The sequence below is a fragment of the Ambystoma mexicanum genome, chromosome 5p, assembly GCF_040938575.1.
Source record: "Ambystoma mexicanum isolate Mex_15411 chromosome 5p, UKY_AmexF1_1, whole genome shotgun sequence".
NCBI lineage: Eukaryota > Metazoa > Chordata > Amphibia > Caudata > Ambystomatidae > Ambystoma > Ambystoma mexicanum.
The window spans coordinates 906,907,835-906,935,525 of record NC_090930.1 but is presented as its reverse complement, the minus strand read 5'-3'; the positions used below and the strand labels follow the sequence as shown (position 1 = coordinate 906,935,525).

Sequence of the window (27,691 nt, the reverse complement as noted above, 5' to 3'; positions counted from 1 at the left end):
AATCTGATGGGGAGCGCCATGCCTCGGCCTATAAATGCGCTAAGGGGCAGCGCAGCTGGCATAGAATCTTCACCCCTTTTAGCGAAGCAAGGAGGCACCACATCTCTCCAGGCAAGTCACGATGGACGCTGTCTGGGCCCTTGGCTGCTGGCTCCTCTGCTGCTGCGCCTTGCTGCACCCGGCGGGGGCCTTCGAGCCTATTCGCTGCCCCCCGTGCACCGAAGAGCGCGTGGCTCTCTGCCCGCCCGTGCCCTCTGAGTGCCCAGAGCTGGCAAGGGAGCCCGCCTGCGGCTGCTGCCTGACATGTGCCCTGACAAGAGGCGCCCCCTGCGGGGTGTACACAGCGCGCTGCGGGCGCGGCCTCAGCTGCCAGGTGGCCCCCGGCGAGCACCGGCCCCTGCACGCCCTCCTCCGGGGCCTTGGCTCCTGCCTGGACCAAGATGAGGCGGAAAGACTGAGGAACGCCGACGCAGCTTCAGGTACAGTGTGATCAGCACCCGGCACCAGGGGGGAAGCACGTGGCTGGAGAGAGCCCCTGGGATGTACACAGTGGCTGTGGTGTAACGCACGCTGCTCAGTCGTCGATACACCCACGGCCCATAGGGCGAGCGCCCCTGAAACGTGCGAGCAGGAGAGGGGGTATAGGGGGGTAAGAGAGAATGCAGTGTCGAACATGGATAGGCGCGTGAGCAGAAAGCCCCTGGGGTGTATTGAGCGCAGGGAACAGCGAGCGCAGCAGAGGGTAGGTGCCACTCTCAGCACGAGCATCATACGCACACACACAGCCAAAAGGACACCCGCCGAGCCGAGAGGGCTTGTGACACTGAGCGGGGGCAGCATGGTACATATCTACCGGGCGAGGGGCGTATGCCACCTGAGGTCCACCCGTGCCCGAGGTGCATGCTTTTTATCACAAGAATTGGAACGTTGGAACTCCCTAGAGTGTGCACGATACACGGATACCCGAAGAAAAGCACAAGCCACCCCCAAAGTCCCTCACGGGTATCACATATAGACAGGGGCTAGGTGGACAATGGAGATCGGCTAGATCACAGAGCAAGCTGGGGGGGGAGGGTAGGTACATCACATAGAAGCACCTAGGGTCGTTTCCAGGGAATAGGGAAAGGACATGGCACATGGAGAGGCAGGGAGTGGACATGGAACTTTAGGGCCGCATTGCATGTAAGGAACAAAGGGGGGGAGGGGGTGTTGCGATAGCGATGGCACGTGGAATCTCCGAGTGTGATTGGATGCAAGGAAGAAAGCAGGGCCATGTGCAGTGACACACGGAGAGCCCCGGAGTGGTCATGCCAGATGCAGGGGAGTGGGGGGGTGGGGCATCGCATAAATGGAACCATGGCGGGGCATGGGAGCTGGAGCATGGCACATGGAGAGGCAGGGAGTCGGCATGTCACATGCAGTGAGAAGACACATTGCATGTATAGAACCAAGAGAGGGCACGGGGGATGGCGATGGAGCATGGCACGTGGAGAGCCCGGGAGAGGGCATGTCACATGAATCCTAGCGGACCCATTGCACGGAGGGAAGAAAGGCTTTGTGCGGTGGAGATGGAGCATGGCACGTGGAGTCAATCCGGCATACGAGAAATGGCTCGGAGCACTGTGTCCTTGTCGTGCACGCTCCATGTGAACACAATGTTCCAGTCCATAACTAGACAGGAACACCTTTGTGTAGTTCTCGTGGAAGTGAACAGCTCGCTTGTACGGATTCCCCCGATTTTCTTACATTTAGAAGATTGGCAAGTCCGAAAATAAAATGCAACTTAAAGGCATGGCATGCATGGATCCATGGCCGGGGAATGGGGTATAGAGATGAAGCATGGCACATGGAGAGCCCAGGGGTGGCCATGCCGTGCAGCCAAGATACAGGCATGTATGGAAGAACCCTGGGCGGGGAATGGGGTATGGAGATGAAGCATGGCACATGGAGAGCCCAGGGGTGGCCATGCCACGTGCAGCTTAGACATGGCATCTATGGAACCATGGCCCGAGAATGGCGTATAGAGATGAAGCATGGCACATGGAGAGCCCAGGAGTGGGCATGCCACGTGCAGCTTAGACATGGCATCTATGGAACCATGGCCCGAGAATGGCGTATAGAGATGAAGCATGGCACATGGAGAGCCCAGGAGTGGGCATGCCACGTGCAGCCAAGATACAGGCATATATGGATCCATGGCCGGGGAATGGGGTATAGAGATGAAGCATGGCACATGGAGAGCCCAGGGGTGGGCATGCCACGTGCAGCGAACATGGAGGTGCGAAGATGGTATGTGGCTAAACAGGACCCAGGCACTCGAGCTTCTCTAGTATAGGCGTATTCCAGCAAAGTCTCCAGAGTCCAGTGAACAATAAGCTGTTGAGTGCAGAATAATGTAAAGTCTTGATAAAAGCACGGGCCCTCCCAGGTGTGAGGCGTCCTTGCCGCTAATGCGGCGATAGAGCTATCCTCGGAGACCGTCCCCGTGGGGGGAGTGCCCTCCCACCCGAGGAATACCTGATCTTCTACATCAGCTCCGCGAAGACCCCAGGGATGTTGTCAAGGGAAAATGAGAGGCTTGACTCAGCTCAGAAAGACCAGTGGCTATGTTTTTCGTGTGGGAGGAATGACTTATCAGTTACGCCGTAAAAGACCAGGACAAAAACACCGCCGAAATTCCACCTCATGCAGTGGCCACGACCTCGACCGTGCCTTGTGACTTGTTTCTTGGATTCATTTCACCGACGAGGCCCTTTTTATTGCCATTAATGTGAACACCTGCCATTAGACTAGCGTGGCCCCATTTTGCTGAGTGTGGAACTGCACTGACTAAAGAATCGCCAGGCAGGGCCGTAGCGTGGTTGAATGCAGGGCTTGACACAGTTATTCACTACGTCATCAATCTGTGCGAGACGCCGTCAAAACGTCCCGACCCTTATTTCTTGACCTAAACCCCTCGACACAAAACCACGTTGATTGTAGCTCCTATTCCTAAACCTGGAGCGCAAATGTCCCGAGTCGACTGCAAATATGTTTTAATGTATCTCTTTTCAAACACCCATATTCTGAGACTGGACGGGATATTCTTTTGAGAAATGTCCCTTAGTGTGTTTCTGACTCAAGCATGCAATGCGTTTTCATAAACGAATTTCCCGTGTTGTGATCTGAACCAGCCCTTCCGTGGTTCGAACTCGCTGAGCTACCGAACACAAACCACGAAATACATTGTTCATATAATCTCTTTCCGCAGAAAAGCTGCCCCATGTATATCAAATTAGCGTGCCAATCAGGATTCAGATAGATAATAGCAAAATACACATTACAATAATTTTATATACAAGGGGCAGCGTTTCTGTGGAAAGAGATTACGTGAACAATGTACTTCGTGGTGTGTGTTCGGTAGCTCAGCGAGTTCGAACCACGGAAGGGCTGGCTCCGATCACAACAAACTAAAACCACAAAAGTAATGGGTGGAAGGTCTTGAATGAATCTGAACCACTGGAATTGATCTGGGCAACCTTCCACACCACCGTTTTTGAGCCCTCTGAGCAATTGCAAAAAGGGATCCATCCATTTCAGTCAGGTACTGTCACCAATGGTAGCAGTACAGCCTGAACTGCTGGGCCATGTCCTCTCTGCACAGAAACAGTGTTTTGGGCCTCCTCAGTGAGTTACACCGTGGTTCCCTATGGCACAGTGAGCCAGGGACCCACGTCTGGGCATGCCCTCACACATAGGGTGACAAACTACAACAAAACAAGTGATGGGTGAAAGGTTTGGAATAAATCTGAACCACTGGCATTGCTCCGGGCAACCTTCCACATCAAAACATGTCTGGGTTTGCCCTTGCTTCCGCGCAGCGGGGACCTGGCAGCAGTTTGGGCAGGGGTGCTCCCCTTGGTGCGAGTACCTGACCGATTTGCATATGGCTGGACCCCTTTGCAATAGCCAGGCGTGTGGAAGGTTGCCCAGAACAATGGCAGTGGTTTAGATTAATGCAAACTCTCCCACCCATCACTTTTTTGGGTATCAGATCACAACAAATGTCAGTAGCCCGCCCAGGTGAACAACACACCTGCATGGCCACTGGATGGAATAAAAAATAAAAAGCTAGTTTGGATGACGAAAGCAATATCCTTTTATAACCTGCTACCAAAAGATCCTTACATTTTTTGATTTTCTGAGTTTTCAAGCTTCTAAATGCAATAAAATCGAGTGATCCGTAAAAGTGAGCCGTTACATTTCACGACCTCTACAAAAATGTGCTAATGGCTAGTTATGGAGCAGAACATCGTGTTCACAGAGGAGCGTGCACGGCAAGGAAACAATGCTGCGGGCCATTTCTCATCCTCCACAAAAGGGCGGCGCGCTCTGCAATCTTCAGAAGCATTGCATCAGTTGGGTGCGCAGTTCAAGGACACAAAAGGCTTCCCCGGCTCGCAACTTTGACGCGGATGCGGTGCTCCGTGGGTGCCGTCATTCAAAGCGTCCTGTTAGGCGTGCCATTGGCACGCCCTCGCAACCTGCGGCAGCCTTGCGTCAGGCGCATTGCATCAGGCGTACCAGGGCCGAGGCACTTTGATGTGCAGTGCAGCGGCGTCCCCCTGACTGTCCCTGACACTTGAGTTATTCCGCTCACAGAGTCATACCCTTGAAAAGTACAAGTGCGACCAAGGAAAGATGGATGGCTTTATTTCTTTCACTTCGCCAGGAAGCCTAAATCGGAGTACGCCAGCAATGGTGAGGTAATGAGCTCCTTTAATTGCTGGGCTCTTATGCATGTTTATGTCAATAGGACGAGCATACTCGCCCGTAGCAGGTAAGTAACGTATTAGTGCAGGGGGAGTGGCGGAAGAGGAGATGGGTGAAGAGTGGCAGAGGTACAGATAAAGAAGGGATGTAGTGAACCAGAAGGAGGTTGGGGGGGGGGGGGGGGGCAGTGCAACGCAGAGATGGAGAGAACATGGACATAGGCGGAAGTAAGAGTTCCGCTGACAGACTCCCACTGACACACGCCCAGACCCTCTCTCCACTTTGAAGGTGGCATGGAAAGAGGGAGAGTGGGTGACAGGGGAAGGCATGGGTGGGAGAAGTGTCGATGGAGAGATGGGCAAGAGGGAAGGGTCCGTTCAGAGAGAGCAATACACAAAGCAGAGACCGCTGGGAGGATGGAGAGAGCAGGACAGCCAGGGGTGAAAAGGGGCAAGAAGGAGAGGCCGGAATGACGAGGGAGTCATTAAAGGAATTGGGCGCAAGAGCGGGACAGCACCGTGCATCTTTGGTCACGGAATAGGAGGACTGGTCTTTCCCTGCGTGGGTGGGTCTAGACACCCTTGTCCTCCTTCTTGTCTGGATGAGAGGTGACCAGCACTGTCAGGATACTGGTATGGGAGGTTGGGCCTGGCCTTCAACCCCTGTAAGATAGTTCAACCTGTACAACACGTTGGTCCGATCAGGTTGTGTTCCTCGAGCATTCATTTGCTCCGGATTTCAGGCCAAACCCTCGGTGTCGGGTATGTCTAACTCTTGGGAAGTCTGGGTGATAGGCGAGGTATGCACGGAATGCGAATGAGGCAAGATACTGGCACGAGGAGACCTGGCAATGAGTGTTAACATTTAATACAGATATCGCCGGACTCCAGTGAAGGCTTCCTCTTAGTTTTGGCATGTCATTCGAGTGAGCCTTTGCCCCACATTCAATGGCTCTCTAGGCCGGCGGAACAAGCCAGCTGAAAGGGGATTAAACCAATCGCTATGGGGTTGCCTGAGCACCTGGGGACCATCTCCGTTGGTGGCTGTGCGCGGTACAAATACCTTTAACATTAATATTACCTCAGGCTGTAACGAGTCGCGCAGGGGCCAGGCCCTCACACGAATTCCATTTCAGAATGGGAACCCGGGCCCTTCACTCTGCCAAGGATGTGATTACGCACACGGATTTTCCTCATGTATTTCAGGCAGTCAGGAAACGCACTTGAACTGTTCCCATGTATCTTTCCGGCAGTTAAACAATGCGCGCGCTGCCTGCACATTTTCCGCGTGGAAACCAGGTCTTGCATAAGAGCTTTTATGTGAGGGGCTCTCTGGCAGTTGAAACAAGCGCCAGGATGTCCGGGTGGTGAAGTTACTGCGGGACAGTCAAGCACCGAGCTCTTTCAGCAAACCTGAAATAGAAGTCCGGTTGTTACTGGGTAAGGTGTTGGGGCACACTGTATGGGCGGAGTTGCAGCTCATAGCTAAACTATGTTTGACTTAATAAATTCAGCCCGTCAAGATGAACCGTTCACCTTACACTCATCTGCGCATGGTGTGCGCGTTGCAGATGGCCAGATTGCATTGAGGACTTACAAGTGGTTGCTAAAACCTTGAAATAACCCTTCTTTGGGCTGTACTGTCAAACACGTCTTCTGTCCTGTCAGATTATAGTTGGGCATATATTCCGAATTCTTTTTATGGCCTAACACGTGGAACTGGGACACGAGTTATCAAGGGTCTTGTCTGTACAGTGATCCTCATGTGCTTCTCTGCAAGATCCCTGTATTCAACATGATGTTTGATCCCGTGTGGCGAGTCAATGTCCTGTAACTGATAACGCGCATGCACATATAACGACGTAATATCCACTTTCAAAACGAATTCATGAGGATCAGCATCCATTTCACAGGATGTGCTTGAGAAGCGGTGCTAGCATCCCAATTCTACTGCAAGCATATATTCTAAATAGGCAATTTGACTTTTGCATGCTTGGCTATTTGAACAACCGATCAACTGGGAAGTAGCCATTATAATATGGTTAACAGGTCAATACCCCAAATCCTCTCCACAACTCTCAGGATCTCTTGAGCACATCCCAAGGTCGTCACGCATCTATAACTGGATTTAACGCAATACAACAACCACACTACTATAAGATTCATTGAAAGTGCTGCTGGCCAATAGGGGAAGCTCTGGTCTAGGAATTTTGATTACTTTTTCTTCTGGTCAAAAAACTAACATCTACATACCCATCCGAACCATCAAAACCACTCATTATTGTGTTTTAATTTCACTATATGTTGTTAGTTAAGTCTGTATGTCGGTGTCACCCAGACTTCTCCTGATGTTCCACTTTCCTGTTCTTCTAGACCTCGTTTCCCTTTTGGCCCAAAGACCATGGTCTGGATGCCAGCCTAGATGTGGGTCACCTTTTGTTGCTATACAGACATGGCTGGGTGCTTTAAAACCATTAGGGTGGGATGTGCACACTGTCAAAGACAAATCACATAGCATACCTGTGAGACAGCATGACTTTCATGCTCGGCTTGCTGAACACACAATCGACTGCGAAAGCGATAGCCCTTCGGTTCATAATTGAATGAACTTTTTACAGCATTTTTATTAGACAATCCTTGAAAGAATATCATTTATTTTATTGTTTAAATCGCAGACCCAGCTCCAGAGCAGTGAGGCACTGTACTGTGAGTTGCAGTCTGTGCGGCAGTCCGTGTGTTTATCGGGATTAGTCCATGATCAGGTGTTGAAAATGTCATGTTTAGCGAGATTTCAGAAATTGGCGAATTGCAGGGGTATTCTGTGCAGTAGCCGGGATTGAGTTCCCGAATGTCAATAGCATCAGAAAAGGTTCCACAAAATGGCATAGACATGACAAGTGCCCGGTCTGATCTTTTGGGGATCTGCTAGTTCTTTCTTCCCTTCCTGGCCCGTCTCTTGCTCGATTAGCATTCACAACTCCTTCAGACGGTTCTGCGTACCTTCCATTGATTCCTTGTCCTCTCAGGCCACCAGGTTTCTCTGCAGCAGAAAATGATTCCCACTCTTGCTTGTGTAGTTAGAGAGTGTCCCTCCACATCACCAAAGGATGACTGATGCAGGTGCCCAAAGTCATGCTATCTAAGCCTGATTTCAGCTCCCTTCCCAGGCAAAGCAGGCTCTTTAATGGATCGTTCAAAGGCCAGAGTAGGATCTCTTCCCTTCCAGTGTGGCTCGTTTTCCCTCATCATTGCCACCGCTCACAAGCAGACCTCCGTAGGCCTTTTTACATGGGGATCAGGTAAGCGTGAGCTTGCTCCTCAAAAGGATGGGACATATTTGTGTTTGTCATCAGGAGGGTTGGATCATTATCATTTTCCCCCCACCTAAATCAGTAGAATCTTTTTGTTAATCAGCATGATCTAAATTAGAGAAGGGGCAGCCGAAGTCACATTGACAGAATTTTTTTTATCTAAAAGAAATTGATGCACAGTCCCAATGGGCACCTCATTTTCTTGCCTGTGAGTCATAGAGATGTAAACTCGGGAGAGTGGGAACTCGGCCCAAGATAAGGGCATGCTTTAACCTTAATCTGAGGAGACAAATCTAGCTATGCCATAGATCGTTTCTGAATGCCAAATCTCTTAGAATGGCTTACAACCATGTTATAAATGTAAGGTTGCCTTCTTATGGGGTGGCCTCCTATTGACAATCCAGATTTACCACAATTACTAAAAGGAATAAAATCACACACTAGCCAGTGTTGATCTAGTTTAGCCCTGATGAAAGTGGCACTAATACCTCTGCTCCACTGAAACCGGTAGGCTGTTTCTTGTGCCCTGACCTTGTGAGAATGGACAAGTGAGATCCACAAGCCAGGTTACAATTTGATCCCGTTCCTAATAACCACTAGGAGGGACCGTGTACTAAGTCTACACGAGCTACAAAGAGATATAGATCTCCAAACCCCAAAGAACATGAGTTGTCTTCGATCAACTTTGGTCCAGTACTCCAACTTTTTTAAGCATTCCGTGAAAAAATGTACACGTGAACCAATTTATTGTTTCGCAACCTATTTGTTCCAGCCGAGAAATATTTTATCTTTCTTTATTAAATTAGTTGCATTCCGCGAAACCAAAATAAAATTGATGTTTACTTGGAAGACAAAACGAAAAAATCCTCAGTGTGTTGAATATTTGAGGGAAAGGACAACAGGAATACTTAAATAAGGATTGAATTCCGAAGAAAAGCAATATATGAACAGAATTTACGTTAATCAAGTTGTGCTATGGTGCAAGGAGGAAGGCCTGTATTGAAACGGGCAATATCACCTCCTCACCCCCTGCGGCCTCCAAGTTGGGCCTGCAGGGCAAGAGGGATGAAGGGGGACCAGCAAAGTTTGTTCTGGGTCCCTCCCCCAGGGGGATGTGGACCAGGGTGCCACTTTTCTGGTCGCCCTTGCCCCTTTCCCTCCACAAACCCACCTTGAAGGAAGGCCATGGGGGAGAGGAGGCGAGGAGGAGTCCACCATTGTTTTGCGTGCCCTTGCAGCCCTCTTACCCCCACCCCCACATAGCAGGGTTTGAAATGAAGATAGGATGAGCATGAGTGAAACTTCTTATTTTGTTCATTCTTTATGCCCCCTTATGCTTGGGTACCACAGTTGCCAAGGTGGGTCCGTGAAGGGACAGGGGCACAGGAGGATGATCTGCTGTGGTTAAATGTATTTGCCTTTAACATTCTCAACTATGCATGTTTGTATGGCACCAGCTGGTACGGGGAGCTAAAAGTAGCTCTTGGTGGTAGTTGGTTTCGAGCTATGCAGGCTCGCCTAGACATGAATCAGGTGCTTATAAGCTCACAGCAATTTCAAACTCTGTGTATGCTTGCAATGCACCTGTTACCCTGGGGTGCCAACATAGCTCCCGGTGGCTGTGGGGTAGGCTCTTTAGTGACTGGCAGAGTTTAGTGCGCAAATATATTAGTATTATTGGTGAGGTGAATCTGCTAAGTCCATAATTAATTTTTTTTATTGTTCTTTTTAATTTGCAATGGCTGGCTCGTACTATTAGCTTACCTTGGCGACATCTTTAAAAAGTTGAATTCACTAAACCTCTCCCATGAAGGCACAGAAACCACATCATTTCCTATGAAAGCAAACATATCAGCATTCAAGAAGAAGCTGGAGCTTTGGAGGAAGAGGGTTGATGTCAGCATTACTGATACATTTCCATTAATAGCAGATGTCTTGAGGAGACAGAGTATTATGTTTAATGTGTTGCTGAACTAATCGAAAACCAAATGAATGCTCTCAGAGGCAGTCTGAAACAATGCTTTCCAGAAGATAATTGCAATCTAAATGACCGAGCAGCCGTTCCTAGCAGATATAGGGTTTCATCTCCCAATACATCTTGAGGAGGAACTAATGAAGCTTCAAACTGACCGCATACTGGATAGACAATTCAAAAAATTGTCATCTTTGAGTGGATTTTGGATAATGTGTCTGAGGAGTTTCCAACTTTATCGAAATGTGGAGTCAATGTACTGTTGGCTTTCAGTACCGCATACCTTTGCAAGATTTGATTCTCAGCACCTGCAGCCCTAAAGACAAAATATTGGTCAAAGCTAGAGGTGGAAGAAAACTTGCAGTTGGCTATCGCAAAAAATTGAATCGAATATTGACAGGCTGGCTGCTGAAAGACAGGCCCACCCTTCACACTAGTTCTCGAATATGCCACTGTCCAACTTGCAAGTGACAGCATTGATGGCAATCGTTGTCGTACTTGAGAAAAGTATTGTTACGTCAGTTGCATGCCAAACAATACTGTAGGATAGCAATCTTGGCTTTTTGTGGGAAATAAATATCCAACACTATTTGTAGTTAAGTCCTCTGTATTCTAGCGAAAAATTCCAAATGCTGTGTTCACACATATTTGTCCTCTGTTCTAATTTGAGTTATTGCAAGCAATAGGATTTGGAAAGAAATTAGTGATTGGCACCCACACTTCCATTTGGGGCACCAGACGCCGGTGCACGATAATTGTTGGCAACTGAGTGACATTTTGGAATACATGTGTATAGGGTGTGCCCATGCCTAGTAAATTTCTCTTAGTGGGGCTCAGGTTCAAAAAGGTTGAAGACCACTGACCTAGAAGGAGGTCCAGGCATCTGTTTCTTTTTGTTGTCCGAGGCTGGTAAAATCACTTAATATTCTTGCAAAGTCAAATGCCTGCAGAAGGGATCTTATCTTCCTGGGCAGATGGGTCTTACTCCGCCCCCACTCATGTAACGCTGTCTGGTGTCAGTCAAATGTGATCCGCTCAGGCAGAGGGACCCCACATTTGAATTTTAATTCCAAGTATTTTCGAAAGTTCAACACATTAAGGGCTTGCAATATTTACCCAGTTATCATGACTCCACCCCACTACTTTCCTTTCAAAGCCTGCTGTGGCTTCAAAGAACGTTGCAGATATTCTGATAAGCACAGGGGAAAGGTCGCTGTCTTTAACTTTCCGGGGGAAAGTCATTAGCACTCGCACAAGCCTTCAATGCTCTGATGAAACAAAATACTCGCTTTTCAGTCTGTTACATTTTGTTTACATGTGACATGTCTCATTATTTCAATTACACAGTGCCTTTAAATTCCACTCTACAGTCTAGTTTCAGTTTTCACATTTTCCTTGTTTCAACTGCAGAAGTGCATACATTTCCATGGTCTCTCACTGTTATTAGAAAGCTATGTTCATGCTGTTTTGGCCTAGTCATTTTGAATTCACTAGGCAATTTGGTAGTGTTGAAATGTTCATGCTGACCTTTTGTCCTGCCAACCCAGAATGTGTTCAATGCTCTGCACCTTTAGGCCCAGCATGACCAGGGCAGTTCACTTTTGTCTTGGGGCTGAATCTACCCCACAGCATAAAAATCCGTGTGTGAGGATTATATGACTTCCATTTACATCACACCCCATTTTCAATTATTTGTATGGTGGACAGGAGGGGCAAACACAACTTGCATTTCCACCACTCACTTCCTCTCTGCCATACAAATAATCCCAGTATTTGCGCAACCATGGATTTTCATGCTGGCAACAATACTGTGGATCCCTTTGGGGTCCGCCGGTTTTATGCACCAGCAAAAAGCAGTTGGACACTGTAGGGATCAATTGTAAACACTGCCTGCCATGCCTATAGACAAGGCAGCATTTACTCAATTTGCACGATGGAGTGCAAAAGTGCCGGTCAAAAGGTGGCGTACACGCTTGTATGCTGCCTTTTGTCCAGCACTTGTGTACTCCACTGTGCAAATGACAGGAATTCAGCAGCAGGAACCCACCTACGCGTATGTCTACACTTAAAATCTCCCCACCACTGAAATACAGTGATGTTGAATATGAATCCCTGTGTGTTCTCCCACATATGTGCAATGTACCTACCTGATGAAATGGAGGGCTAATCAAAGTTTCTCTGGTAGGGTCTGAAAATATGTGGATGAAGGCCCCTGAATCTGTGTGACATAAACAAATCATAATATAACGTCAGGCACTACAGTGACAAAGACCAGGCTAACCAGAGGGTTCTGTTTCTTTGCAGATGTCAAGGATTCTACAGAGCATGAAGGCACAGATCTGACACAAGAACAAATGCAGCCCAACTACCGACCCTCCGTGCCCAGCAGCTACGACAAGGAGGACTCCCTGAACACCAACAATGCATATGAACGCATAAAAGCAAAGAGACTCTTCGAAAGGAGGAAGTGGAAGGAGCAGCAGGTGAGCAACGTAATGTGTGAGGTCAGGGTGTGGTATAATATATGATGTGGCATTTATAACGCTCCTATACACAAGTGTTTCTAGTCATGACAAGACAAGGAGGGGGAAACAAAGGGAGGACAAAATTACAATCTTACTAAGCCTTGTGTATTGTTTACTTATTTATATAGCGCACCAGGCCCTCAGGCATCAGGGCGCTGAACAAGGATTCGGTTACAAAGCAGACATAGAAAACAAGTTAACGGCGCAAAGCACATGTGTAAAAGGATTCAGTTACAATGCAGATAAATAAAACAAGTTACCAAAGTTACCAGCACAAAGCAAGTGTGTACAACACTGCAGGATACTTATACATTATGTACCTTATATACATATGTATGTCAGTCAGTGTAGGGTCAGTGGGTAGGTAGAATCGTTGGTCATGAGATAATAGCCATTGTTTGACGTTGGTTTTGAAAGACTGGAAGGAAGACAAAGCTCTGAAATTGTCCGGAAGAGAGTTCCAAAGTTGTGCTGCCTTTACTGGGAAACTAGCGTCGCCTGTCTTTTTCAGTTTGAAGTTAGGGATTTTCAGGCTGTTGGAGTGAGCCATTCTAATGGGTCTTTTAGAGGTATGTCTGGTGAACCTATCAGTCAAGTAGGTAGGGGCCTTGTTGGAGAGACATTTGTGTGTGATGTTGAGTCTTTTGAGTTTGATTCTGTCATTTAGAGAAAGCCATTTGATGAAGCGCTTTTCATGAGAAATGTGATGGGATTTGGGTATGCCTAAGGCTGATCTTAAGGCATTGTTTTGGAGTGTTTGTAGTTTGTTAGTATTATGTTAGCTAGTGCCCAGGTATAATGCGTTGCAGTAATCCAATCAGGATAGAATGAGCGCACAAGCTATAGTTGTGCAATTCTCCACTGACAGGTACGGTTTGCAGGCGTATATTAGTTTGCAGGTGTAACTAGTGGCCGATGCAGTGGCGTTTAATTGCTTATTGAGGTTAAGTGCTGAGTCCAAGTAGAATCCTAAGGTTTTTACCTCATTAGCGACCTTGATTTTAATACCATCAATCGTGATGTGGCTGTAGTGTGAGGAGAGATTGTTTAGTTTGCTGGCTGACCCAATAATTAAGAGCTCTGTTTTTTCATCATTGAGGCATAGGCCACATGTCGCCATCCAGGTCTGTACAGTAAGGTATATTTTGTTGATTAGTTCCACATCTTTGACATTATTCCCTTGAATGGGGATGAGGATCTGGGTGTCGTCCGCATAGTTAGTATATGAGACACCCAGTTTATCAAGATTGTCAAAGAGTAGCTTTGTAAATATATTGTAGAAAGTAGGGGAGACACATGAGCCTTGGGGTACGCCACATGTGATGGGAGCCCGGTCAGCAGCTGATAGTGGTGAGAACACCCTTGTAGATCTATTATCTAGGAAGAAGTTTATCCACATGGTGGCTTCCTTGGAGAAATGTGCGGCAGATTAAGGTTGTTGCACAAGACTTTGTGATCAACCAAGTCAAATGCTGCTGACAGATCCAGGAGGAGGAGGGTGGATGCTTCTCCTGTGTCTTTTCTGTCATCAAGTTGGTTCTTCAAATTAAGGAGGGCAGTTTCGGTCCCATGCCTTGGCCTGAAACCGGATTGTCTAGAGCCTAATAAATTATTGATCTCCAGGTAGGATTGGATCTGGAGGTAGGCAGCAGGGTCCAATATCTTAAGGAGAAATGGAACCGTTATGATGGGTCTGTAGTTGGTGGGGATGTTAGGGTCCAAGTTAGGTTTTTTTAATAATGGTAGTACCCAAGCTTCCTTAAGATTAGTGGGGACTGAGCATGATTTGAAGGAAGCATTGATGAAGGTGGTGATGAATGACGTGTCATTCAGATTGTGCAAGTGAGGGGAAGACGGAAGGGGAGGAGTGCCAGGGGAAAGGGGGGGGCGGAATTGCAGTTAACTCCCAAGTGCAGCCAGTGGGTGGCTCATAAGTGCAGCGAGAAGGAGCTGCAGGGTTGCAGATACAGACCCTTAAGTGCTGGGGAGTCTGGAGGCAGTGCAAGTGCAATAGGACATGCAGGAGCCTGGACCCGAGTTCAGAGGGTAACCAGGTGACCAGTGCATAGAGCAGTCAGGTGGATCAGCAGGGTAATTGAAGAGAGAAAGCAGAAGCAAAAAGTTGCTTCCGGAACCAGAGGTGGGTCTGCTCATGTTTGAGGGGCAGGGAGGCTGTTCCATAGGGAGGCGACAGCCGAGGAGTTAGATCTGCCCCCAACTCTCTGCTTGGAGAAGCATCTGACCCTCAGAGAGTTGGAGGTGGATGAGCAGAGTGCTCGAGACGGAAGATGTTTTGTAAGAGAAAATTGGAGGTCGAGCAGGTCCCACGCCCCAGAAACCCTTGTGGATGATGTATAGGGTCTTGAACTTGATCCTTGCAGCCACGTGGAGCCAGGGAAGAGATGTCACAGCTGGAGAGATACGATCCCTGTGCTAGAGGCCAAAGACAAGTCTTGCAGTCTTGTTCTGGATAAGTTGTAAAGGCTGAAGAGTAGAGGCAGGCAGATTTAGAAAGAGGCTGTTGCAATAGTCCAGCATAGAGGGGACCTGAGTTCTGGAGGAAGTGAGAAAAGGAAGAATACCTCTGAGGAGGTGCAGCTGATAGTTTGACTTCTTGGAGATGGCAGAGATGTGAGGAGTGGAGAGGGTGGAGTCAAAGATGACACCAGGGTTCTTAGCCTCACAGAAAGGAGCAGTAAGAGAGCTCATTTAAAAGGGGGTGTTCAAGAGAGTGCTTAGGGGACGTGGTGCTAACACTTGAGTGTCAAGAGTTCACACAACAGCCTTTTAACCAGTGATTGTTTGAGGTACAGTGTAACATGCTGGTATTTTGGCAGGGCAGGAAATTGTCCAGAATAACACAGAACTACACTCCGGCAAAATATGGCTTGCAAGATTGTGCGTGGTTCCACCCCCGAAGCGCAAATTCCCCGAAATCTGTGCTTGAGCCTGGGATAGGGTGACCAGATTTTGGGAAATGGGAGGCTGCCAATTTAACATAATCGTAATTGTCAACAGTTATAAATAAAAAACACCCTCTAATACATTTAGAATGTTGCTGTTGTAGGTTGGGCTCAACCCCCAACCTTTCAGGTACCACTCACATGCATTAACTATTTGTGCCACAGAGAGCCGTTGAGAATCTGATAAACAGAAAGGCCTGTTATGTCAATCAGAGCAATAGCTCCTTTTCTTATTAACATGTATTCATCTTGATTCAAAACCGCACATTTCAGAAGTATAATCAGTGCTGGAAATACCGTGGGACGGGATGGGAGAGGGCAAACAGTGAGATTGGGGACATTGGTTTTGATGGGTGAAATGCGGCCAGGATGGGGGGGGGGGGGCTGGGGGGGGGAGGTCGAGACGATGTTAGGGGGCAGTCCTTGATTTATGTTGTTGGCCGTCCCGGTTTTTCTTCTTGCCTGAGACCACTTGCTAGACTAAATTGCCCTCCGTGCAGAAACAGTTAAACCTCACACCCGTGCACAAAGCTATCTAAATATGTAAACATGTTTTGCAATTTAAGGGCATTTTTATGTAGGGTGACTTTTGTGACAAATATTTTGTTTTTATGAATTATGATGTCTACAGTGCTCTGTCTTCTGTTTGGGAGCACTTCATAAATGTTTAACATGTACATTTAAATGATTTTTTAAAAAATTACTTCACTAGCGCATTCATGTTATGTATCGTTGCAATCCCTTGTGTGTCCCCACATCACCTATATGCAGTTATAACAAGCTCTTCTTTCTGGATAAAAGTTTCCCGGTCCTTTGACATAATCTAGCCGCAGTTTTAACTTGATACCCACCCCGCACTCCCTACACACACCATAATTATGAAATTCTAGCACATGCTTCCTGAGATTTGCACATCGCAATTTCTCAGACATTAGATATAATTGAAAATATATTTCTAATTAGAAAACGGTATCCTTACCAATGCTCGTTACAGTTACTTTTTGTGTCACTAAAGGATTTTCTTTTGGCTACGTTATGCACAGTCATAACTCCTATGTCGTCACGCCCCGCCTACCAACTCTTTCTGTTTTCTCTATGAGCAAGTCAAGGCATCTGGAGCAGCTTTGTGGGAATTAGAAGCTCTTAATATTTAATCACCAATAATGCAAAAAATATATAAACAAAAGAAGTACTTGATATTTTCTTGTAGCATTTACCCATCAGCCATCAGTGGGTTTTATTAATTTTGACCACTAGAGGGAGAAATAGTACTATAACTTAATTTGTGTTGTCATTAATGCCATTCCTTGCTAAGTATATAAAACATCCACCAAATGCAAACACAGGCCACTCACAATTTGTGTGTTCAACCTTATTTTGTATACGACATTCTGGTTAAGGTCAGTTTTATCATTTTTTTTAAAACCTTTTTAAAACCTCTACAAAGCTCACATAGTAAATTGATTTTGTAGGTAAACACGTCTAGGAAAGTTTTGTGTTTCCTCAGTAGGTTTAGTGCCGTATAGCTAGGAGAATTTAAGCTGTTTCTCTGTTCGTAGTTACTGCAGAACCCTCTTCTACTCCAAACGAAGCTGGGCATTTCGGAGCAGCACTTCAGGCGCCCGCTGTTTTGGCGCAATGCTTTTTTGCAAAGGTCTCTTTTAGGCGCGCCCTGTTGACTGCAACTAGCAGTGCGCAGGCAACTGCGTGCCGAGATAATTATGTTTTACTTAAATATATTGTCAACCAAAGCACGGGAAAATGCAGTGTTTTGGTTGACAGTATATTTAATCAAACAGTAGCCGCTCAGCACAAGGATCTGCACTGTGATTGCAGGCTCCATGCAGAAATAGGTTGCTGTCTCCTGCAAACAATAAAATGCACCCAGCGCCCAAAGCGCTGCGCCAAAACATGGCCTACCGACTGCAATAGCAAGCAAATCAGTGGCACAGGCACAGCGGTTACACCACGTGGCTGAACCTGTGGCCACAATCACTCTGGTCTCAATTAAGTGTGCCTTTAGAAGGGAGAGTTACAAATGCACCGAATAAGCAAAAGATGCTTTTAGTGGTCTTCTTTTGCTGAATAATTTCAATAAGCAAGTGAATATACTTGTAATTGTTTAGTAAACATTTAGGGCTATTAGGTATTTCTGTCAACACATCACTACACTTTTCTCATACGGTTACGTGTTGACAGATATGCCTGAAATCTTCAATTTGGCTGTTCAGTATGTCCGAGTAAAACCGTATTTTGTTAAGGGTCTATCATATAGTTACTTATCATGGAGCCCTCCACATGTGTAGGACTGCAACTCCAGTGATCCTTCTCCAGTGACAATGCTGGGTACGTCTGATGGCATTTAAAGTCCAAAACATCTGGAAGGCCAACTAACGAGTAAACATGTATCTAAAAGAGTGCCCTGCAACCTGCGGCTCCCCAGATCTTTGGAATATATCTCCCGTGATCCTTCACGATTAACTATGCTGGATAGGGATGATGGGAGTTGTAATCCAAATTCTCCTGAGAGCCAAAGGTTGAAGACCCATGCTCCAGCACAACAAATGGTAGACTTAACACTTTTATGGGCAATAAGAGGCGATTTTATAGCTCACATTTTTAATGTCTCCATAGCAACTAGGATCAACACTTATTTCGACAATGATCCAAGATGTCTCCCCATTGGCTACTTGGGTAAAACATTTTCAAGAAACTGTTTAATGCTTAATGAACAGACAAAGACAGTTTTCATGTTGAAATGGGTGTGCTCTTCTGACCTAATGGAAATCTCACACTTCGATTGCTTCATTCCTGTAGGGACCATGCCAGAAAGAACTTTACAAAACTATGGACAAATTAACTAAGGCTCAGCAGAGGACTGGCGAAGAGATCTACAGGTTGAACATTCCCAACTGCAACAGGAACGGATTTTACCACAGCAAACAGGTAACGCAATACCACACTCTAGAATCTGAATAGCCCCACTTAGTGCAAGCATTATCTAAAATAAATGCTATTGGGTGGAGTTAAAAGATGGTCACAATTAGAGGGGTTGAAATGCATCGTATGTTTGGTCAGTACAATGCAGAGACTTGCTACATGCATGTGTTGCTGGATGCCAGTGCTTGCTTCCACCTCCTTTGAATGGTCTGCTATCCAGAACCAGTCATTTATTGGCACACAATCACAAAGTAATGTAGAATTAATTAATCTTTAAACTTTTTAAAATCTGCAAGGAGCTGGCCAATTCTGCTGCAGTCTCTACTTGTCTTGTCCCCTCCCAGGTCTTCTGCACCTCCCTGGCTTCTCATTTCAATTCTAAAACTCAGGACATCCTGTCCCCCCTCTCTTCCTCTGCCCCTGCCCCCTCTACTCCCTGCTCTTCCTCTGGCCCTTCATCAGCGACCTCTCCTCCCTCCTTCTCTTCTGTTCCCCCATTCGCGCCAGATAAGGTTTCTAGACAAGTCCGATCTATGAAAGTCTCGTCTAAACAGGTTCACCCCTGTTCCTCCAAAACCATCAAGGACCAAATTGACACCTTGGTCTCTGCTCTGGCTGACGTCTGCAACCACTCCTTCGCTACTGGGGTCTTCCCTTCCCCCATGAGCACTCCCTTGTGCACCCTCTTTTTAAGAAACCCTCTGCAGACCTGTCCTGGCCGGCCTATAATTGCCCAATCTCCATCACTCCTTTCCTGGGCAAAATCCTGGAAAAACTGACTATCTCCCAGCTTAATCTTCACACGGAATCTGTTGGTTGTCTCCATGACTATCAGTCTGGCTTCAGAGCTGCCAGAAGCACTGAAACTGCTCTCCTGAATATCTGTGAAGACCTGCTCTCCAACCTTGATTCCAAAACCCCATGTCGTCATCTTACTTGATCTCTCTACTGCCTTTGACACGGTCAGCCATGCCATCCTGCTCAACCGTCTCTGTGATAACCTGGGTATCACTGATCAGGCCATGGCTCAGCTGACCTCTTTCCTCACTGATCGACCCTCCCAGGTCCAACGTGGGTCCTTCCTCTATCTCTACCTGTGTTGTTCCCCAGGGTTCTAACTTCTCTCCCTGGCTGTTGAACCAATACCTGGCACTTCCTGCCCACAGCATTGTTGCTCTCTGCCCCAACTTTCATTGCTATGCGGAGGACACTCAACTCATTTTCAGGCTCCCTTCTGCCACTTCTCCTTCTCTAATCTCTGACTCTGTCTGCTATCCAGGAGTGGTGTGCTGCCAATGATCTCTGCCTTTATGCCAGTAAGACTGAGATTCTCCTCATTGGCACACCTGCTCCCTCCTTTCCTGTTGCTCTCTGACCAGCCTATCTTGGCCCTCTTCCTGCCCCCACCTATGAGGCTAAAAACCTTGGGGTCATCTTCGACTCCACACTCTCGTTTTCTCCTCACATCTCTGACGTCTCTAAAAATTCACACTACCAGCTGCACCTACTCAGAGGTATTCTTCCTTTCCTCTCTTTCCCCCAGAAACCCACTGTCCCCAGAGGTCTGGTGCTCTATAGGCTGGACTACTGCAACAGCCTCTTTTTTACATCTGCCTGCTTCTACTCTCTGCCCTCTGCAACTCATCCAGAACAGGACTGTAAGACTTGTTCTTGGCCTCAAGCCCAGGGATCATATCCCTCCAGAACTGAAATATCTGCACTAGCTCCCAGTGGCTGCAAGGATTAAGTTCAAAACACTCTGCATTGTCCACAAAGCCGTCTGGGGAATCATTACCTTCAACTCTCTCTTCCTGAATATCTTCCTTCTCGAGTTCTTTGCTCATCTGCCTCCAACTCCCGCAGGGTCAGTCACTTCTCCAAGAAACGTGTTGGTGGTAGATCTTTCTTTGGCTGGGGCCTTCCTCTGGAGCAGCCTCCTTGCCTCCCTGAAACTTGAGAACCATCTCCGGTTCCGGAAGTGCCTCAAAACCTTCCTCTTCGCTTCTGCTTTCTCTCCTCCTCTCCCCTGCTTAACTCCTCACTTGCCCACCCTCTGATCTCGGCCCAGGTCCTTTCCTCTGCCAGTTGCACACCTGCACTGCCTCCCTGGAAACCCCCGCACTCGGGGACGGTTTTCTGTTTCCCTGCAGTCCCCTACCAGCACTTGACACCTGGTGTCTGCACTTACCCTTGCACTTGCCAACAGCTGGCTGCACTTTTTACTTATTGCTTGTAGCTATTGTATATATATATATATATATTTTTTTTTTTTACTGTCGACCCCATGTACTGCACTATCCCCTCCTTTTACCCCCACACTTTTCCCCTTCCTGTGCACTTGCGCAATCTCAATGTTACCTGGCCTAGTAAGATCGTTGTCTCTGTCTTCCCTCTGTTTGTCCTCCCTTGCCTCGTCACGCCTTGAAACACTTGTTTATAGGCGCGTTATAAATGCCATATCATATCATAACACACTTCATACCAGAGACCAGTCTCTAAGTGTGGGACAGGTTTCGAACCTGTCTTGCACTGCATTGTTTTGCTTCCAAGTCAAACACATTGCCCCTGAGCTATCCTCGCATCCCAATGCTTGACACTTAAGCTTCAGCATACATATATGAAGCATTCTTTATAATACTTTCCCACGTTGTATTCACTGGGGATGGGAGAGAGGAATTTGTATGATGTGGGCCATGATGCTGGTCCTTTTAGAGAATTCCCCACGATCCTAATACCTGGGCATATGTTAGTGCTCTGCAGAGATAACGGTGGATATTGATTGAGGACATTATGTAACATGTCTGCAGCTTCCATGTAGGATGTCTAGAGAACCAAGAGTGTACACCTGTTCTGGAATGAGGCAATTTTCCTGTAAGTAGTCTCACAGCAGGTTTGATGAACTCCGCATAAGGACATTTGGTCTAATACAGGGAATAACCACCATCTGCTCCCGTGTTCCCGTGAATACTACACTCCTCCATGTACTATGGCCAGAGGAGATAAAAAATGAGGAAGCAGTATTTCAAAATGTTCTATTGGGTGTGCACGAGAAAATAATCAACACAACAAAGGTGTTCCATTTTAGGAGTGAATACACATCAGTAGTTTAAGCTTAATTGTTAGCAGCAGTACCATCCAACACTTGCTGGCAGATGGACAGTTCACCATTGCAGTTTACCAAGAGCTTTTGGTGCAGTTTATTGTAGAAATAGCCTGGAAGAGGTAGGTTGCGCTTTCATGCATGAACGGCAATGCATAGCACGATGATGGAAGCCCAAAGTTAACCTAGCAAAGGCAGGCTGTGTTTCAAGCCTTAGAGGGAATACATAGCGCATTGGTGGAACACCAAAGATAACCTGGCAAAAGCAGGCTGTGCTTGCTTTCAGGCCTTTCAGGGAATGCATAACACGATGATGGAAGCCCCAAGATAGCCTGGCAAACGCAAGCTGTGCTTTCTTGCCTGGGAGTGAATGCATAGCACAATGATGGAAGCCCAAACATAGCCTGCAGTGAGTGGCAGGCTTTGCTTTTATGGCTGAATGGGTTTTTATAGCACATTGCTGGAAGCCCAGAGATAGCCTGGCAAAGGCAGGTTCTGCTTTCATGCCCGTATGGGAATGCATAGCTCAAGAACGGAAGCAAAAATAAACCATCAATAAAAACCTAACTTTCGTACGCTCCTAAATAATTGCAAGAAGAACGCATGCAGATCCTGCCTGATGAAAGCATGAACCTACAAGAAAAGTTGAACGTACAGAACCATGGTGATGCATTTTGTACGCAAAACCCATTTCTTATTGGCTGACAGGGCATTTTCTGTGCAAACCCTTTCATTCAGTTGTCGTACTTATTAGTTCATGGGTATGGCATTTATAAATACAAAGGTCTTTGGTGCATACACAGGCCTACAAAGGTCAAAAGAAATGTGTTCCATTAAGTCGAACATTACCGAGGAACAGCACACAACAAGGTATATTCCAGGCTATGTAATCTAGGGTAACTTGTTCTCACATTCAGTTGATGCAGTAATACATCACAAAGGCATTAAAGGAGCGAGCTACATCCGTCAATATTGCTAAAGTGTCTTGTCTGCCCATAACTACCGACGAATGAGATATCTAGTATAGTTCAGGAGGTAAATGTGACATTTTCATTAAAACATGAATCTGCAGTCTTTGGCTCTTCAGTGATTTTCGAGTACAACTCTCTTCACCCCTCGCCATCATTGTCAATAGTGAAGGATTATAGGGGGCATAGTCCAAAACATCAATTTAGATGGGAAAGTTGAGTACAAGTGTCATTGGATGCATTGAGTTTTTCTGTTAAATGGTGCGAGGACTTTTGAGCAATAGGAATGTTAGCAGTATTTTACCAAATAAGTAATGCTTAATATGTGTTGGGACTTTCCTTCTCCTGTGATTTTAGTGATATTACTTTAGTGATTTTATGCATGTTTTGTTTTGTAGATATTCTGATCTGATTACATGAAAGATGATGTGATATGTGGAATATTTTGATATTTTTGATATATTTGCAATATTGCAATATATTTTGAATGTTTTTGTGTTAAAGTTTTATACTGACACGCAATAAATAAATAGTCCAAAACATCTGCATAGACACAGCTGGCAAGTTACTGACATAGACCCATTAGTGTTTAACATTCCTTGCGACGTATCCATTTATTTGACAAGATCAGGATCGAGCATGTGCCTTGTAATCTTGTATCGGATCCCGTTTTCCTTTAACTTTATTTGACCTGCACATAAGATTGCGTAGACATCCTAGTGGTGTTCCATCCTAATTGAGGTCCTGCCCAGGACTTGTATCCTATCTACAGGAAATTGATTATTCGAAAAGATGAGGTCCTTTTCTCCATCGACTTGATAATAATGCTGGTTTTGATCCTGAACGACAATGGTGGCTAATGAGTGAGGCCTTTGCTTTCAAAAACCACACATTTGCTATTCATTTAAATGGTGCTTTGATAAAGCACATTGAATGTAGGTTGTTTCCATAGTCAAACAATGATTTCAATTGACGTGTCTACAATGTTCAATTGTAGAATGGTCGGTGGCTGTGCTAGTGCATGCTAGGGCATAAGCAAGTTGCGTTCTTGGGTAAAGGCGTGATAGGTGTATGCACATTAGTAACACGAGCCGCGGTAAAGGGTACAGCACACAGCACCAGCGGATGGATCATTGTGGGTTATCTTGGTGATAAAAAAGCACGGTGCGAACATTAACAGCATAAAAACGGAGGCCATTCATTGATTAACAGAGCACACATCACAAGTCCCCAAATAAATTGTAAGAACCTGTGTGATTGACAACCAAGCTCACGATTGCCTATTCTGTGCTTGTGTAAACAGAGAAAATTACTTTAACATCCATTTGATTTTGCATGATATGGAATAGAGCAAATTGGTGAAAAATGAAGTTGGCAATTTTTTAAAACTGTTTGTAATAAAAGAAAATTCAGTGCATTTCTTTTTATGTTACACAGCAAACCCAGTACAAAAAATGTCCAACTAATTGATTTCTCTACTGGAAACGATAGTACAGATTGGGAGAAACACGTGCTCCCTATTCCATATCATCTGTGCCTCAACACTGGTGCTAAATGCACTTCTTTTTCGTTGTAGATTTTCTGCACCATTGCAAATGTGGGATAACTTTGCCCAGGTTGCCAACTTGCATATCTTCATCCAACTGGTTTAAGAAAGTTGACAATTCAAGTGTTGAAATTCATCATCGGTCATAATGGAACCGTTTTATATTGAAACTGGTGCAGAATAGTGCTGCATATGGTCTGAAGTGATTTGTGGTTTTTTTTGTTTTTGTTTCATGTAGTCTCTAACACTGACTTTGTATTTTTAGTGTGAACCTTCGTTGGACGGTGAGCGTGGCAAATGTTGGTGTGTTTATCCAGTGAGTGGAAAGCGGATACCTGGATCGCCAGAGCTGAGGGGTGATCCCAATTGCCAGCAGTATCTGACAGTACAGGAGTGAAGGTGGTCCCATGATGGCATTTAATAACACCAAATACAAATGGACAATGTACTGTACCTCGCAGAGTACATGGCGTGTAGTGTACTCGATATCTGTAATCCACAGAGTAATTTGGACGTAATACTGCTGAACTGTAAAGTACCCAGAGTACCTGGTCTGTAAAATTGCCAAACTATTTATTATATTTTTTATTTACTTTTATAGAAAGTCAGGAATGTGTGTATTGATTCGATTTCCCTATTTTATATATATGTATATTTAAAGAGAACTTCCATGACTTTATATTTAAATGCTTAATATTATGGATCTTAAATGATCTATTTGTGTTTTATTTTCTTTTTCCATTTTGTATAACTGGTTTTCTCTTATGTAACTCTGCCAGGAATAACACTCGAGGAGAACAACTATGTTGTAACTTTGTTAAATTGTGTTTATTTAAGTATGTGTTTTTAGTTGGTAGGCATACAACAAAGTCAATAATTTAATTAGTAGAAACGCATAAGGGAATATTGTTGCAGAAGTGTTTTTCTTATTTTCTTTTTCTCCACTGTTTCAGATTTTTTTGTATTTCCACCTTATTTGTAAATCAATGAAAGCACTGCTGGGCAGGTTAACCCAAACCTGTCTTATTGAGATGTTTTGGTTCTGAGGCACTCCTTTTAAAATTAGCGCTTTAACCAAAATGTTTTAGTTCTACAATAATATATACACTATGAGCATACCTTCCATTACTCAGGCAGTTCGGACAAAATAAATCAAATACAAACTTCATCCTTCCACATGCATGTGATGTTATGAATTCAGTGTCTAAGTCTTTTGTAACATACACAAACAGCTCTGTTTTAGAAATACACATTTAGGGCCGAATTCATGGAACTTTTACTGTGGTGCAAAGTAACTTTGCACTGCCAACAAACAACCCGATTCACAGAGCGGTCCAAAGTGTATTTTCGCAGTGTAAATTGACTTTGCACCGTGGTAAAAGTTCCACAAATTAGGCCTTTAATTACCCAAAGCATTGGCTATGAACTTCACGTTTTTTGTCTTTTGTGGGGAAATAGTGCCTAACACAAACAACCATGATGTAAAACAACTGTACCAAATTCATTAACACAAGCCAGTATTGTAATCAAAACAATACTATCGAAACAAAAATTGATTGGCATCTTTTTTTCATTGTATGCCCAATGGCGGGGATGTCAGCAGGAATATCCCAGTCAACCAAGAAGGATTCCACAGAAAGCTACCCAGCTTTTACACACTTAGATCGTCAATGCCTACCGTTTATGTACTATAAAACTGCTACATAGTCCTTTGCTCACTTTAATTTACCGTAGTGGGAATAACCCGCCACCATAGCATCAAACAAGTGTATTTATTTTATTAACAATGTCACGATTATAGATTTTTGGATTTTCAAATTGAGATACAGATCCCATTGGAAGCAAATTCTCGTCGGTGGGATATGGAATACTGTAAAGCGCTTTGTCTCGTAAGGCTAGATTTCAAGACAAAGTTTTGCTTATAGTTGTGTGCTAAGGGAAGGCGCTTCACAAGGGATGGAATAAAACTGAGTATGTTTGTTTTGTGAGATATCGGAGTTAAGATAAAATATAACCATTACCTTTGTTAGCCTTTACAAGTTTTATGTTAGAGCCACCTGATGATAAAAATAAAATGTTCTTCCAATAGCAATGTAGGTCAGTGTTATTAGGACTGGGGACCTCATGATGCATGTGCAGTTTTAACACTGCTAATACGTCTTAAATTAATTGCAGTCATTGAAAGCAATTCATTTAGAGTTCTGTTTACTATCCCCAGTCAGGAGTGACCTACGACTCGGTTGGGGAATGGTGGTATTATCGCATGCAGTAATACTGCCTGTACCGCTAACTGCCTTGTGAGGGTCACTATTACCTCCACTCACAGACAGGCACTTTTTTGTTCACACGTAACACAACCCATAATCAGGCAGATTGGTAGAACCTGTGAACATGTCTCAAAATCTACCTGTTTTACCATTACCACATTTCTTATAATGAGGTCCCAGTTTAGAACTTCAGTGGAGGTTATTTTGTTATTTTTTGAATGAATTAAAAAACAACTATGTAAATGCCCATTACATTTTCTCCAGTTCTGTGTTACATGAGCAATACTGCACAGAATAGACACATATTCTGTTTTTCTACAGCTATGCATCTTGACATTCCTACGCTTTGGCACAAACTGAACAGCTATGCATCTTGGTAACTCGGAGGAGTCGTTCACAGTTGATGCCTGACATACCACTGATTTATCAATTCCCCTAACATCCTATTAATGAGAACGTGCTTTAAAAGTACACACAATACATGCTCGATAATGTTAGGTAGCACTAATGACTCTGCTCCAGGCAGAACAGATGCTCCACACATCCTCCATCCACAATTTGTTTGGGACCTATCCCAGGCACTTGATTTATTCCGCTCTAATACTCTCCACAGAAACTCCTCTGTAGCCCACGGATGAGATAATGTCCGCGCCCCATAACAAGAAGTGTTCTAAAACTCTGGGAAGTATTCTGAAAACCCACGCTGGAACTCAATCCTAATCACTTTATACCTTATATTGACAAATTATTTGCCTGCCCCAACATTACCATGGCTATTACAGTATGGACCACTTGGGGCACCTTTGATTGAATATGTTGTGTATTGCTTGCCATCACTAAGCCTCATATTTATTGTTTCATATTTAAGGGGGGCACACGACCCTCCCATGTGATGTACATGTTTGTGAATCAATACAGGGCCAATGCCAGCTATGCATTGGTTGGTATTCAGTTGATTGTGCTGTCAGCTGCATAGCTGTCAACTTAAAAAAAGATGGCTATTTAGAATTATTTATTGAGGCATGTAACATGCCTGTTCTAGAAGGAACTCGTTTAGCGCTAGAGGATATCCTCAGAAAAGTTGACGGCTATGCAGCCACTGCATCCATTATGCTGCTATGTATATGTGTAATCTATATATATGTATATTTTGGTTGTCAAGAAACCTAAATGTATATTAAGGTGTATGTGACATTATGCTGCTAATGTATTACCCTGCACTGTCTAAGCAACACTGTAATGGGACAAATTGAAACATTATTATTTTTTTCCTTTTAATAAAACTGTAATAAATAATTCATTTTATAATAAATGCAGTGTATACAAATTTCAGTAAAGTGTTATTTTC

The 27,691-nt window shown here is 45.2% G+C and overlaps 1 protein-coding gene across 1 annotated transcript; it reads left to right on the top strand.

Moving 5' to 3' along the window:
• Nucleotides 1-27,680, top strand: IGFBP1 (insulin like growth factor binding protein 1). The gene is made up of 4 exons (XM_069613340.1): nt 1-479; nt 12,339-12,517; nt 18,340-18,468; nt 24,342-27,680. The coding sequence occupies exons 1-4, from the start codon at nt 122-124 to the stop codon at nt 24,471-24,473; spliced, it is 798 nt and encodes a 265-aa protein (XP_069469441.1). The 5' UTR covers nt 1-121; the 3' UTR covers nt 24,474-27,680.
• Nucleotides 27,681-27,691: the final 11 nt, after the last annotated feature.